The sequence below is a fragment of the Taudactylus pleione genome, unplaced genomic scaffold (genome assembly GCF_031769625.1).
Source record: "Taudactylus pleione unplaced genomic scaffold, aTauple2 ptg000248l, whole genome shotgun sequence".
NCBI classification, from domain to species: Eukaryota; Metazoa; Chordata; class Amphibia; order Anura; family Myobatrachidae; genus Taudactylus; species Taudactylus pleione.
The window spans coordinates 26,056-43,369 of NW_028284650.1; the positions used below are offsets into that span (position 1 = coordinate 26,056).

Sequence of the window (17,314 nt, forward strand, 5' to 3'; positions counted from 1 at the left end):
AGTGAAGCGATTAGTTACATTCCCATGAACATTGGTTCACCCACAATATGGCCGCCTCCGCTGTGTGCAGGTGGGAGGCCTGCTTTCAGAAATGTGACAGTTATCTTTATGCGTAACATTCACCTGGTCCCACCATCCAACCAGCCAAGGTCTGGAGCATGTCTCACAAAAGAAGTCGACTAAGGGCATTTTTCAATCCTAGCTGGATATATCCAAAGGAATCCAGTCCGCGGGGCGACGATGGAAAAGACAAACACAGCTGCAAAATGTTCCAGAAATTGTTGCGATATCCTTAGTAACTTGGAGACCAAAACCTTTGTTTCCACTGTAACATTTTGGGGGAAAAATAAATCTTCAGACCAGGAGCGAAAAATAAATATTTTTGAAAAAATATACCATGCCTCAAACTTTTGCAATCCACAAAAAAAAGGAGGGAAAAACCATGTGTGGGTGGCAGTAGTGGGGGGGGGGGGGGGGGAGTTGGGGGGGCTTTAACGTTATCCTTTAGAGTTTCCAGTACAATAAATCGGTGGACTCGGGTGATGTTTTCAGTCCATAAAGTTATGAGCAAAGTTCATGAGATTCTGAGGATCAGTTATCGGTTTACACGTGACAAGAAATGGCTACCGGACTCCGAGCGTCGTCCCCAGGCGAGGGGTTAGCTGCGGATGTAAGGTGGTGCAGGATGCCCCAAATTGTTAGAGGTGACCAGATGTCCATCGCTGGATACAGGAAAGCATACAGCCATGAGACTTGCTATCTGCCTACTCCTCCTCCACAGGATTATACACACAGGCCCCCAATCCTAGTCATTTTCCTGGGCCCTGCAGACATAAAAGGAGGTTTCCCCCATGGCAGAATCTCCCCAAAATAATCATGTAAACAGCAAAAAAATGCAGCTAGGCCATTGCTTTTAACCCATCATGAACAGAATGTAAATATTGCAGGTTAGCAGATATTTCGGGGGGTGTTACATCTTTAAAGCTTTTACTTAATCCCCTGTGCAACCCTTCCCTCCCCCCCTCCCCCCCACCCTGACCCCTTGTCGTCCTCTTCTTCCCCCTCCGTGTCTCGATGTGGGGGGAAGAAAACAAGTCAGGGTTGCGGAGGGCCTAAGAAACTGCAAGATAAGGCCTCTTCCTGCATCCTTAAGGGGAGAAGAGGAGGAGGTAGCAATATCACAGCAGCATCCTTCCTGGGTACCAGATCGTACATGCAGCCTGGGCGGAAAGAAGGCGATCAGCTGCTAGCACATGGATAGAATAACTGGGGTGAGAGATGAATGTGAATCTGTTATCCGGGCAGCCGAAGCTGCCTCCTGTAGGGCTGTTTGTCTGCTAATATCCTCCGTTATTCCTACATCTAGCATACTGCAGTAGGGGAGAGTGTGATGTAAAATGGGGAGGGGAGGAAAGAGAGTCACAGGGAGGAGGGGATGAGGGAGGGAGGAGAGCAGCCGTGCTTCTAGGCATGAGAACCAGCCAGTGTAGGCTCCTTGTCCTAATTTATATATGCTTAAAATGATTATTTTCACTATGTGTTATTTCACCATTTACACGTTCCTACTGCCTCGGAGATAAAAAGCTGCGCTCGTTTTCCAATCACTGATAATGAACAATACCATCTTTTTTTTTTGTCATTGTAGCTGGCTCAGAAAGCAAGGACATAGGTGTTTGTTTACCTGGTATAAATAAAAGGATTATGGTTTAACCCCAAACCTTCTGAGGACTTAGATAATAATATGTAGCAATTCTCCAAATCCTCTTTAATGGCAATAATTCTGATAATTAGGTGATTAGGGGCTGAAGAGATTAGAAATATGCTTTGTATATAGAAAGTTTGACTTTAATGACACAGGCTCTCCCAACATATTACTAAAGGGTATTTGAATTAACAACCAGTAAATGCCGCTGATATGGGCATATATGGACAATCTCAAACTGGGTGCCATCTGTGACAAAGACCCATAGACTCCAGTTTGAATCCTAGTGTCAGCTATATGTGACCTTGGAAACGCTACTGTTCCATGTACCATTCTATTACATAGACTACACACGCACATACCTTGGACAAAGAAAATACAACCAGGGGTCATGACCTATTCTGCATTCTATATCACTGTGGTGTGTACTTCTCAGCAAGGATTATTAATCCCTATGCCGGAGGATGCTGCTGCTGTATCCACCACGAAGATGAATGCAGCTCGGACACACAGGTACCCCATACAGGTATGAATGCAGCATAGATGTATTGCATCATGTGACTTTGGCTGAGTTGAGTGAGGCTGTGTTTACCTTGTTAGTAAATACTGAACACTATAGATCAGGGTCCAGACTGCCTTGGGCTCAAGTTTTGGAGCACATCCACGGACCACCATACAACAATGAGTGAATGGTTTACAGGCACTGCACACCGCTCAAGTCCCTGCTCCAAGTCTGCATGGGAATCATGTCATGGGCCTGTAGACACGCAATTCCAGGAACAAAGTACTATTACATGTTGCTTCCATGTTCTGTCTATGGGGTAAATGTAATAGGCTGCGGCTTTGTGTCACACAATGAACATCTTCTTCTATCTGTACGGACAGCGGTAAATCACTATGTGCACATGCTCTGATGACACCGCCAGGAAAGCCACCAATAGGAAACTAGAATTTTTCCTTTCCTAAAAGGTCACATACAGATAACCAAATGCTTAATGCAATACTGTGATGTTTGTCATACACTGATCTACCCCCAGCAGTGCATTTATTTCACATTTACACCCTCATCTGTCACATCACATAAGTCTAAACAATGCACATTGCTATTACAGACCTCATCAAACTCTATAAACAAATCATGACCCCTCCAATCGCAATAAAACTTCTCTTATAAATCTCTGTCTCACTACACTATGAGGAAGGGGCTCAGCTTGTCCTATCAGCAGTTACCTGCTAACTGGCAAAAAAGAATAACGCATTTCGCCATTCTGCGGAGATTGAAATGAGAGAGGCTGTGAGGTAAAGGGGGGAGAGGCAGGATTGGTAAAACGAGTGATAGTAGTTGGGAGGGTGAAGGGGAGGACTAGAAGTTATCGGTAAGGGAACTCCATGAGTGTGCACTCACCAGCTGTCATGCAGAAGGACACACAGTAAGCTTGCACCAGGATGCAGTATAACATGCTTTGAATCATACAGCTGTTATTTGACGACACATAATTCCCACTTCCGCCGCCATTGGAGTTTCAGCATATAGCTAATGAAACTCTATAAGACTAATAATCCACTTATTGATCCACATCTCAGCTTCAAATGAGATTTATTCTCCACATGATGTTTTTATTTTTCACCTCCCTGTGATAGCTCTTACACCATTCCTGTTGGATCTTCGCTGTTAACTTAATAGAACATGGCCCTGGGTCCTGGGGACATCTGCTGGCCAGCTGATGTATTCACTTCTGGATGCTGGGGGAGGGAGGGATCCAATTTAGGGCTAGAAATGATGGTCAGCTCCTGATTTGTTCAGCACTCCGGCCATCTACTCCAGGGGCAGGTAATTAAATCTAGTCCTACACCAGATCCTCCAGGGACCACTGTGCAGACTGGCCAGCTCAGGCTTCCACTAAGCACCAGACCCTACTGAACTGAGGAAACAATGTTTGTGACAGGGGAGTGGATCCGACCAAAGAACAAGTGTGTGGCATGGTGCAAGTGTTCTAAAGTATATTCTAGGAAGGTTTCACTTCCTTACTCTTGGCTACAAGGATTGTGTTTGATTATAGCAGTGATGGAATTTAGGTACCTGTATAAAATGATACTGAACCATATTCATACTGTCACTTACAGTGGCAGTGACCATTTTGTGAGCAGGACCAATAGACATGAGAATACGACCTACCACATTTTCACCAGTTCCTAGTGAATGGGTCAGCTACATCCTCATGGACATTGCTCTGGCCCATAGAATGGTCACAGACTGGGATACGATGAACCCCAATAAAAGACAAAGGCAGAGAGGTCCAAAGGTCCTACCTTGGTGGAAGCCATATCACTGACAGAGCGATACGTCTGTACGGTCTCCAGTTGATCTAGACACCAGTCCAACTCCTCTAAGGTCTCTTTGGCTAGCTGCTGATACGTCTCCTCTGTGGGCACAAGACATGACAAGAATGAGGTAAGGAATCTGGAAATATACCAAAATATTAAGAGGAAATGGAGAAAACCTCCTTGTGCTAGTAAGAAACACTGTGTCACACATCCCTGCACAACTCCCGTCTACCCAACGCTCCTCACTGGCTCACAAGCTACTCCCGACCAGCACAGGGCAGGTGATGATCACATGAGTGAGCAGCAGGATGCTGTCTAAACATTTCCTTGTCATATTATAAGTGAACATTACTATAGTTTGTCATTTCGATTTGTACAGATGTGTCCACATACATCTACCCTTGGTGCGCTACACATAACGCAGGAGCTCCGTGTGACTCGGTAACACTGTCTTTTCCACTTCAAATATGTCTTATTCGCACAGCGATGCGAATATGACGTGCAAGCAGCTTCTGCTGATTAAAATGATATGCGGCATTCCTATGTTCTATGTGAGACTGCGGCTGTATCTGCATGTGAAACACTATATTACAGGGTCAGCAGCTGTGACACTGTAACATAGCGTTGTGCATGCAGACACAGCCGCAGTTGCACACAGAACAGGCATGCCGCATATCATTTTAATCAGCAGAAGCTGCTTGCGTGTCCTATTTGAAAAGACGATCGGCGCTACAGAGTCACGCCGCGGCATGGCACAACTAGAAGGGTTGCATAACACGCAGAGAGGACACATCTGTATATTATTATATTTGTGTATGGTGTTACTTAAAAGTATTTGCGCATCTATTCAATGAGCTTAGATGCTTATAGTCTTTAAAAAAAAAAAATGGTCATCACTCAACAGCCTCAGTGAGATACTAACGATAAATTAAGAGGTGAGAAATCCTAGAAAATGACAGAATCTGATTGGTTACTACGGGCAACAGCGCCGCTTTTCATTTTAGAAGCTTTAATAAAACTACCCCCTAGTCTTTGTATAACGGAACACACACTTACCTGAGAGAGTTGCTTTACAGACTGTCTGCTGAGGCATGACTGGGGAACGTCTAATCAAAGAGAGGGGTAACATAGGTCATAAACAAATATATATATATATACATATACAAAAGATCAATACAATAACACAGAGTAAAACACATCAACAGATTCCCAACATATGACTCCGGTGTAACCCTGCTAATTCTATGTAATAGAAACTTGGCGAAGTCATGTACATACAAAGGGCCTGATGCAGACCCGCTCGCTAGATGCGTATGGAAATTCAGCCAAGTGACGTCACGGCAGCCGCTCGCACAACAAAGCATAAGCATGCCCACTATGTCTTGGCGAGCGATCACTTTGTGTTGACAGCCGCCCACCAGTGTACGTCATCTCCAGGAAGTATATACAACCATCGGTACATCGGGAAGCATCGTAACTGACTGCAGCGCTTGCGGTTGACTGTACCCTACCGCAAGCACTTCGAGCAGTTCAGTGTAAAAATCAACCAGGTGACGTGTACTATGACGCTGCCTGTTAATTATGCATGCCTCTGAAATGGCGTTGAAACACTCTGGCACGCCTGCGTCTGCAACTCCACTCCCCCGTTACAACTGCCCTGCCCCTGTTACCACCCACAAACGGCCTCTTCTGTCACTCATTCCACTGGGCTGTCATTGCAGGGCGAGAGAGCACATTCCGATCGTTTGTTCTAGTTTGTGCACGCGCACTGCAAACTACACGCATGCGCACATTAGTGAACATCGTCTGCAACGAGCGGCCGCTTGCTAGCGAGCGTGTCTGAATCAGGCCCAAAGTGTCAAGTTATATACATTAGAGTTAATAATAATTATTTTATTTATATATCGCTTTTCTCCCGTAGGACTCAAAGTCGCTTTACAGACATCAGAAAACATGGTACATTGTACAAGGATTTGGAATTGCAGAAAATAGAAAACTACACAGAGATAATTATAAACAACCGAAACCCAGAAAGCACAATAAGCATATTGCAGGGTTGGTGCAGACATTTTGGGAGATAAGAATTGGCGATATTTAATTATTAGATGCAATAGGTAACTTATGGCAGTCTGGGGACACTAGGCCTGATTCAGCAGTCTGCTGCCATTTGCGGGCGAGGAGGGGGCGGGTCGCCGCTGTTGCGGGGGAGGGAAGAAGCCAGGATCTCAGTCGGCTGACAGAGATTTCCTGGTCTCTTCCTCTAAACTGCGGCGGTGGCTGCGGGTCCCCTTGGGTCACCACAGCCGGCCGATGTTACGCAGATTATCCGATGCTGCGTTGTACAATGCAGCTCGGATACGTAATGCAACAGGATTAGTGATGCCTCCTGCTGCATTAACATAACTGCAAGGATCGCAATTGCAAAGCTGCCTGCGTGCACTACACACTACAGTATAAGCCTGCGTGCCCTACACACTACAGTATATGCCTGCGTGCCCTACACACTACAGTATATGCCTGCGTGCCCTACACACTACAGTATATGCCAGCGTGCCCTACACACTACAGTATATGCCTGCGAGCACTACACACTACAGTATATGCCTGCGTGCACTACACACTGCAGTATATGCCTGCGTGCACTACACACTGCAGTATATGCCTGCGTGCACTACACACTACAGTATATGTCTGCGTGCCCTACACACTACAGTATATGCCTGCGTGCACTACACACTACAGTATATGTCTGCGTGCACTACACACTACAGTATATGCCTGCGTGCCCTACACACTACAGTATATGCCTGCGTGCACTACACACTACAGTATAAGCCTGCGTGCCCTACACACTACAGTATATGCCTGCGTGCCCTACACACTACAGTATATGCCTGCGTGCCCTACACACTACAGTATATGCCTGCGTGCACTACACACTACAGTATATGCCAGCGTGCCCTACACACTACAGTATATGCCTGCGTGCCCTACACACTACAGTATATGCCTGCGTGCACTACACACTGCAGTATATGCCTGCGTGCACTACACACTGCAGTATATGCCTGCGTGCACTACACACTACAGTATATGCCTGCGTGCACTACACACTACAGTATATGCCTGCGTGCACTACACACTACAGTATTTGAAAAAAAACATGTGTGATGCCCTGTGGATGGTCCTTGGCTGGAATTTTTTGGGGTACCTTGCTTCTCGGACGTGAACCCCTTAATGTTAGGGACGCCAGTATAGAGGAGCCTTGACAATTGGCCTGGCGCTTATTCAAATATTTGTAAATGTATTTAACTAATACCTCTGAATCTCTATTATTATGTAGGATTTAAGTATTTTTTTATTTTGCTACAGTGTGCTGGAGGGCAAATCCCTTTTTACTGTGTTCAGTGTAAACCTCGCCCTTCACAAGCACCTGTGCTATGTCATTAAGCTGATCTGAGCAACCACCATATTTTTTTGCAGTCTGGAGAAGCATGAAGGAAGTCAGCATCAGGAGGATGTGCTGGTCCTTATAGTGCCATGTGGAGATTTCTGGGGTACCTCCAAGGTGAGTTAGCTCTCAGCTTATACATGTGCTGTTATCATGCAGTACACTCATTTGTAATTATATGACCCAGAGTGGGTGCTACTATTATGTATCAATAATTATTTTGGGATGAGCATTTGGGAGTGGGGCCTCCGGAGTTGTTCTGGCTGGACCTTTTTCAGGGCATCACCACTTAATGCACATAGAATATTTTCATCAGTTTTCTAATTGTTTGTTTATTATTTGTCATTTTAATTCTTTCACATTTCATTAACACTTATTGATTTATCCTTACACATCTATCCTTTTCACTTCATTATCACCTTTTTTCCCCTTTTCGTGTGATGCCCTGGGGATGGTCCTTGGCTGGAATTTTTTGGGGTACCCTCCTTCTCGGACGTGAACCCCTTAATGTTAGGGACTACAGTATAGGAGGAGCCTTGACGATTGGCCTGGCGCTTATTCATATATTTGCAAATGTATGTAACTAATACCTCTGAATCTCTATTATTATGTAGGATTTAAGTATTTTTTTGATTTTGCTACAGTGTGCTGGAGGGAAAAATCCCTTTTTTTCTGTGTACACTACAGTATATGCCTGCGTGCCCTACACACTACAGTATATGCCTGCGTGCCCTACACACTACAGTATATGCCTGCGTGCCCTACACACTACAGTATATGCCTGCGTGCCCTACATACTACAGTATATGCCTGCGTGCCCTACACACTACAGTATATGCCTGCGTGCACTACACACTACAGTATATGTCTGCGTGCACTACACACTACAGTATATGTCTGCACTACACACTACAGTATATGCCTGCGTGCCCTACACACTACAGTATATGCGTGCGTGCCCTACACACTACAGTATATGCCTGCGTGCCCTACACACTACAGTATATGCGTGCGTGCCCTACACACTACAGTATATGCCTGCGTGCCCTACACACTACAGTATATGCCTGCGTGCCCTACACACTACAGTATATGCCTGCGTGCCCTACATACTACAGTATATGCCTGCGTGCCCTACACACTACAGTATATGCCTGCGTGCACTACACACTACAGTATATGTCTGCGTGCCCTACACACTACAGTATATGCGTGCGTGCAGCTTTGAAATTACGATCCTTGCAGAATCAGGCCCACAATGCAAGACAATGGAAGGGCATTTGTTAGTCTATTCAGCCATTATATATATATGTGTATGATATCTCGTGATACAACTGGATAAAATGGAGAACAATTGGCTATTGCCCGTGCTCTATGTACACTTGTTATAGAAGCGTATAATGCAGAATCCCATTGTCCAAACACAGTTCAGAGTGATTAAGTGGCATCGGGGAACCCTCAGACTCCAGAATGCCCCAATAAACGAGTCATTGACCCCTGAGGAAGCCTATATTGGTGAAACGCGTAGGGCATTGATGACCCTCTGCTACAACTACCACTACTTACCTGCTGTGTTCCTACAGGTCCCTCCTGCAAGACCAGCCACCACCCCTTTCAGATAAGCAAATTTTTAAATTTTAAACCGTATGTAATATTTGTGTTTCACATTTATATGAATAAAACTGGCTGCTAATTACATCACGTTGTGGACACCATTCACTCATAAGGGTGCTGTCCATGGGAAGATGTGGGGCGTCCTGGAGTCTGAGAGTCCCCCGAGGCCGCTTCGTCACTCTGAACTGTGTTTGGATAATGGGATTGTGCATTATATGCTTATATAGCAAGCATACATAGGGTACAGGCAAGAGCCTATTGTTCTCCATTTTATCCAATTGTATCACGAGATACCACACTATTGGGCGCTTGTCCTTTCTTTGTTACTTTATCCCCGGATTATACCGCCCAACCTACCGGTGACTAGGACTGAGCTGCCACTTCTGATAAGAAGGATTCTAATGTGAAATACTAATTGTATTGGAATACGAAACCGGAATATATTATAATATATATATATATATATATATATATATATATATATATATAAAAATTTTTAATAAATCTAATGAATTTTTACCAATCCCTCCTCCCTACAAGTGGCAGGCCCGCGATGGTGTATATTCTAGCGCTAGGTGAGGCCGATACTCACTTGTTGGTAGGCGTGGTGACGTTGGCGAGGATGGTGAAATTGTTCCGGACACTGCGCAGGCTGGCCAGCACCTAGGGGAACACATATAGGGTTATGGACGGCTGAGGAACAACGCTCTAACATCTATGGTCCATTCTGCCATTACATTTCCCCTTCCTGTACATGACGCAAACCTTTATTCAAATCAGCACTGTCTGTGGCAGAGTGTAAATCAAGTGAACCGCCATGTGTATAAGATTGTACTCCTTTGCCATAAATGCCATCACTGCATATTGGGAAGAGTAAATTCATTAGAAGGTGGTCTGGTAGTTACAGCATCCAGCCAGCTGGTGTCACTGTTCCCATGCACTACAAGGTGGTAAGATCATTTCCTACAAGCCTGTGACTCATGCAGCCGCCCACCTCCAGCCCTGACCTCCTCTCCCCTCTCCACACCCTCTCAATGCACTGGGGATCCTGCACCCCAAGTGTGTAGATCGTATGGAAGCCTGTTTATATGTCAGCTTAAAGCATATGCACTATTGTATATTTCAGATATACATGCCAGGCACAGCCAGGATAGGCAACCAACCAATGGTCACTGATGGGTCCAGATCACTTTAACCCAGGATTTTTTTTCTTACCATTGGAGGGGGTAAGTGGATACAGTATGTTATCCAGGTATTATAAGCCCTTTATCCGTTTTAACGGCAGGTAAAATTGTACACGTTTTATTCTTTTCTCAATGTCTGGCATTACGGTATGTGCTAAATTTCCACTGTTACACAAGGGCGGAAGGAATAAATACATTTGTCCTGGCTTCCTATTGGCTAAAGGAACAAATGTGATGCAACTGATTAAGACCAATTGAATCCCAGCATTAAGTGGGTAAAGGTGCATACACGCTGGGCGATAAAGTGGACGACTGAACGATAACGATATCGTTATCGTTCAGTCGTCCACTTTGTCGTCCATTTTTAAGCCCAAAACGATGAACGATAACGACGACGCGTGTTCCCGCGGGTCGTTCGTCATCATCGTTCATCGGGCTGACATGCAGGCCAACCTGACGATCTCGTCAGGTTGCTGCATGTCAGGGAATGGGGGAGAGAGCCCGGCGCTGAACGATATCGTTAATGATATCGTTCAGCAGCTGTGCTCAATGTCATGAACGACATTGAGCACAGCCTGCCGGGGACACACTACACGATATCGCTCAGGGAGCATATCGTCTAGTGTGTATGCACCTTTACTGTCGATGGGTTCTCCCGGAGTTATCCGGCTATTTGTAAACAGATCCCCATCTTTGAACCACCTGCTCGCTATAACATAGGTTTGACCTATAATTACAGATGTGTCATAAAGCTGGAGCACTACACATACATATTTTAGCTCATACCTTGCTATGATTAGAATTGGGGGCCATATACAAACAAAAAAAAATGATTGTATCAATACACACCTGTAACACAATTAAAGGGAAACACAGAACTGTGACAGATGGCGCCAGCCTTCATGCCCCATTCTGCACTGTCTTACAGAACATGTATTTATATGACACGAGCAGTATTTTATGAAAAAGAAAAGTTAAAACTAAGGTTTTGGGCCAAATGAGTTATAACTTTTACAGCAGTGCCCATTTCAGTAAGGGGCTAAAAATCCATGAGATGCTGCGCAGAGCGTCAGCTGAAATAGACCAACGCAGGAAGGGTATTGGCGCATATACAGATGCGCCCACATTCATCGGCACCAACGTGCCCGCGAATCGCGCTGCGCTCTGGCGTGTCCCCGTCAAGGACGTGCGTCTCCATTCAATCCTATGGAGACGTGAAAGCGCGTCCCCGATCGTGGGTGTGCATCTCCCATTATATCCTATGGGGACGCAAATGCGTGTCTCCGATATAGCGGGAGTCCGTCTCGCGCCACGCAGAGCGTGATTCGCTGCGCTATGGACAACAATGTAGCTGGGCAGATCTGTATGTGTGTGTTGTGCACAGGTGGTAATGCATCTGGAGAAAAACAATACTTTGCGCCCCTATTTTTTTTCTTGGTCATAAATAACAACCAGGGTCTCTACACATCTCTGCAATATGTAATGTAATAAGCATCAGAGACAAAACACAGGTGTCTCCTAGTGTTTGCTACATAGTAAAAGCCTTTGGGGCCCATTTATTAATGATCGCATTTTGCAATGCGATCAGGGCTACCGCTCATGATCGCATTGCAAAATGCGATCATAGCGGCCGAATGTATCATCCGGCACATGCGATGTGGCCGGAGGCTGCTGCGCATTCGCAGTCCTGCGGACTGCACATGAGCAGCGCCCATTGCTGGCGGAGGGATCTGGAAGATCCCTCCGCCGGCTGACATGCGGTAAGTCCCCATAGGCTACAGCGGCCAACTCTATATTGATACATTTGGCAGCATTGTATCCCCCATAGAAACCTATGGGGGAGGCGGCAGCCAGCGGCAATGGAGGGATCGCAGCAGGTATCCCAGGGATACTTAGTATTTGAGGTAAACCCCCCAAAACAGGTGTTTTCTGGGAATTTACCTCAAATTCCCTTTGATAAATGGGCCCCTTTGTGTTTTATTAGTAGTAAGTGGACAGCATTACCCATAGCTCAGGTAGCCTGAGCCGCTGTGCAGGGCTCTTGTGGAGACACTGTGGAGCTACACAGTAATTCAAATTGAATAAAACATGAAAATACAACTGTGAAGTTTGCATAGACACTACCTGATTACGTGGGACACTACCTGATTTAATTGGAATTTAAAATATACATGTAATCCTATGCCCCTTAAAATGCTGTATTTTTTTAAGACAGCGATTCAATATAAATTAAAGTACTATCATAATATATATATATATATATATATATATATATATAGCCATTCCGTGTCAAACCAGCACTTTTTGTTAAAATTTTACCTCACCAGGTCAGATTTTGTTCAAATTTTGTATATGGAGGACATATACAGTATGTAGTCTAAGAAAAATACTAAATTTTATTTAATTATCTCATGCCGCTTCCAAAATGTAAAGTTTTCAAAAATAGTTCAAAACATTTCTGGAAATAGTCTATAATAAATAGTCTATACGAATCTTAAATGGTGTCAAAATTATTAAAAGATATTATATATTCTCACATGTAGAGATTGTCAAAAACTAATTTAGAGAATTTACAAAAATTCAAATATTTTAGGCCAAATTATAAAAGTTCCTATATGACTAACTAAAAACAATGAATAATGCTTGCAAGAAAATAAATAATTATCTTCAATAATGTTAATGCATTGTTTATGAATCATGCTCATGAATCATTGTTCTCATGAATCAATGGTCAGGAATCATGCTCAGTATTGCAGGCCACCGCGGATGGAAAAGGCACCTGTGATGGAGTTGGTGGCACAGTCAAGAGACTGGCAGCTAGAGGCAGCCTACAACGTACATATGAGAACCAAGTCCTCACGCCTCTCCAACTTTATCAATGGGCAGTAGAAAATATATCTGGAATTATATTGAGTCTGAAACATTTTTGAATGATCGTTTCAGCCAGTCAGTAACTATTCAGGGAACACAACAGCATCATGCTTTTATACCTGTTGATTTAAATTTCATCTCCCTTTACTCTCCTGTCTGCCCTCTTCGTTCAACAAATGCACACCGCCTCTCATGCCAACTGATTACTACCACCCACTCCCGCCTCCAAGACTTTGCCCGTGTTGCTCCCCACCTCTGGAACTCTCTCCCTCTCCCCACCAGACTCTCCACCTCCCTACCATCCTTCAAACGGGCTCTCAAGACTCACTACTTCATCAATGCTTTCCAGCTCTCATCCTAACTTGCTACTACATGCTCCCTCCTCCCTGTCTTCCCCATCTCTATCATGCCCGTCTATCTGCCTCTCCCCTTGAGAATGTAAGCTCTTGCGAGCAGGGCCCTCTGCCCTCTTGTGCTTCTCCTTACTTTATGTTCATCTACTTCTTACTCACAACTAGGACACCTAACACTTGGTGCCTATGCTTTGTTGCTTAATTGGGTGTTATGGCCACCTATGTATCAATATATATTATCTATGTCCTTGTCCTTCATTGTACTGTATTTTACTGTAAGTCACTTTTTGGTTATGTACCTTGTAAGGCGCTGTGGAACATTTGTGGCGCCATATAAACAAATGATAATAATAATTTCAATATCAAAAATATCTGTGAAAACCTTATCTAAGGCTACAACATCATCTACAGTAATTGTTACAAAATCTCTAGACGAACTCCAGTTGACACACAAAAATGGCTATATATCCGTTGTGTATAACAAGAAATGGAGGCTTGCTTATGTAACGGACAAGAATGAAGATGAAGACGAATTACAAGTGACCTTCTTTCACCCATCTAGACCTTCTCCATCATTCTTCTATCCAAGGAAGCCTGATGCACTATGGATACCTCTAATAGATGTCTTATGCAAAATCGCCCCTATAACTCCAACTGGAAGAATTTATGTCATGTCTGCTGATGACACTTTAAAAACCACTGAGACATTGTCAAACTACAGTATCTTCAGCTAACATTGTTGACTGACTAATACAATGTCAAGTATTCTATTCAACTTAATTTATATAATTAAACTAATGAAGCCATCAAATCTATTATTATTACCTATTACAGATTGAGTCTCCCATATCCAAAATGCTTGGGACCAGGGATATTTTGGATAACGGAATATTCCGTATTTTGGAATATTTGCATATCATAATGAGATATCTTGGGAATGGGACCCAAATATACACACAGAATACATTTATGTGTTATATACACCTTATACACATAGCCTGCAGGTAATTTTATAAATTATTTTCAATAATTTTGTGGATCAAGCAAACTTTGTGTACAGAAGTGAAATTAATTTATGTTTCATATACACCTTATACACACAGCCTGAAGGTACATTTTATACAATATTTTTAATAATTTGTGCCTTATGGAGCATACACACGGTCAGATTTGTCAGATGAACGATTTGAACGATTTTACCAAAGTTTTGAACGATTGAACGATTTTTGACTGCATTAAAATGAATGGAATCGTCCAAGTCTGACTGCAAACACATCAGATGTCAGATATCGTTATCTGACAAACGGGAACGCGCATTGTAAATCGTCCATCGTTCAGGCATGTCAGATATGTCAGATTTTCCTTCAGATATGAACGACTGAACGATTTTAAATCGTTATCGTTCATATCTGAAGGAAAAATCTGACCGTGTGTATGCACCAATAGACAAAGTTTGTGTGCATTGAAACATCAAAAATCAAAGGTTTCATTATCTCAGTCATGCCAAAATAATTCTGTATTTCGGAATATTTGGATATGGGAGACTCAACCTGTACTACTTGTAATACACCCTGCTTTTTTTTAATAAACTACCTTGCTTTAAAATTATTTTTAACTGTGAACCTGTTATCCTTCCACTTTAAAATTTTGACAAAACTTTAGCATTAGTATAGACTATTTCCAGAAATTTTTTTTACTTTTTTGTTGACGCACTTTTTTAGATAATGATTAAAAATTTCAGTTAGAATTTCACAAAGCCTATTGTGTTGTACAGTATATCATAGGAAAGGGCATACAAAACACAGTACAATGGCACCACTCCCACCTCTCTCTCTAGCTTAATTAGGAGAGCTGCTATGGTGATTTGAAAATATGCTGGTTGTGCTTTTGTGACAGATTTTTTAAACTTTGCATAGCCATACTTTGGAAACTGCATGATATATTTAAATAATATTTTGTATTTTTCTTAGACTACATATATACTCTCCATATACCACATTTGATCAAAATCTGTGCTGGGGAGGTAAAATCAGTGTGTTGATTTGACACGGAATGACCCTATATACACATATACATACATATACACACACACACACACACACACATAGTTACATTCACTGTTTATATCTATTTTAAACATAAGTAAACTTTTCCCATTGGCTAAACCCATCCATGATAATAAAAAAATGATGTCAAACTATAAGTATGTAATTCTATGATAAGTATGACATTCTAATACAACAATTAATAAAGTAAGTAAGTAAAACTAAAAAGTATATATCATGAGTAAGTATAACTTTTGTAAATTACACAGCCATATAGCAGAGACTGCAGTACATTCAGTGAAATTCTATAGATGAATATGTCAGAGAGAGTACATCAGATCACAGGGAACACTGCATGGCTGACCTTACAGGTTCCAGATGTATGAGATCTGCCCATGGGAGCCTTGTATCAGAATATCTACACAGATGTCAGCACAATGCCTGTGTTATTACAGTCCCCAGTACACTGTACTGGTGCACAGGTACGAACACTTCACATACGTACCTGAGCAAACGGCGTAACAATGAGGTCTTCAGCGTGCCTGTAATACAACAATAGAAGACTTATTAGAGTAGGAATACAAAGTTAAGGTGTTTTAAGAATGAACGTTCTATGCTTGATATAATTATAACTTGCCGTGTATAGGTACTAGGGCTCAGGGATAGATTTACAAAGCCCAGTGTGTTTTGCACTTATTATTAGTGCCGCTTCAATGTTTGAGGTCAAACCGCCGCTTCATAAATATACACCCATCAATATCATTATACAGAGCTGTGTAATGATTATCAGTATATAGATACCCTGTAACATTATACAGCCTAGTGTGATCACTATCAGTGTATAGATACTCAGTGATCACACTGCGCTGTATAATTATACTATCAGTGTATAGATACTCATTTATCATTATACAGTGCAGTGTGCTCACTATCAGTGTATAGATACTCAGTATCATTATACAGTGCAGTGTGCTCACTATCAGTGTATAGTTATACTCAGTATCATTATACAGCGCAGTGTGATCACTATCAGTGTATAGTTATACTCGGTATCATTATACAGTGCAGTGTGATCACTATCAGTGTATACATACTCAGTATCATTATACAGTGCAGTGTGATCACTATCAGTGTATAGTTATACTCAGTATCATTATACAGTGCAGTGTGATCACTATCAGTGTATAGATACTCAGTATCATTATACAGTGCAGTGTGATCACTATCAGTGTATAGATACTCAGTATCATTATACAGTGCAGTGTGCTCACTATCAGTGTATAGTTATACTCAGTATCATTATACAGCGCAGTGTGATCACTATCAGTGTATAGTTATACTCGGTATCATTATACAGTGCAGTGTGATCACTATCAGTGTATACATACTCAGTATCATTATACAGTGCAGTGTGATCACTATCAGTGTATACATACTCAGTAACATTATACAGTGCAGTGTGATCACTATCAGTGTATATATACTCAGTATCATTATACAGTGCAGTGTGATCACTATCAGTGTATACATACTCAGTAACATTATACAGTGCAGTGTGATCATTATCAGTGTATATATACTCAGTATTATTATACAGTGCAGTGTTATCACTATCAGTGTATAGATACTCAGTATCATTATACAGTGCAGTGTGATCACTATCAGTGTATAGATACTCGGTATCATTATACAGTGCAGTGTGATCACTATCAGTGTATACATACTCAGTATCATTATACAGTGCAGTGTGATCACTATCAGTGTATACA

At 42.6% G+C, this 17,314-nt stretch overlaps 1 protein-coding gene across 1 annotated transcript in view; it reads right to left on the bottom strand.

Annotated features, from left to right (window-relative positions):
* Positions 1–4,012: 4,012 nt before the first annotated feature.
* LOC148515423 (3',5'-cyclic-AMP phosphodiesterase 4B-like) overlaps positions 4,013–17,314 on the bottom strand; it is a gene marked incomplete at its 3' end in the record, with an annotated part of 643,191 nt that continues 629,889 nt past the window's right edge. Inside the window, exons 4-7 of the mRNA XM_088479880.1 lie at positions 16,051–16,087; positions 9,685–9,755; positions 5,084–5,133; positions 4,013–4,125 (exon numbers count right to left, since the gene is read on the bottom strand). Coding sequence (XP_088336006.1) covers positions 4,013–4,125; positions 5,084–5,133; positions 9,685–9,755; positions 16,051–16,087 — 271 coding nt within the window. The remainder of the gene's footprint in view (positions 4,126–5,083; positions 5,134–9,684; positions 9,756–16,050; positions 16,088–17,314) is intronic.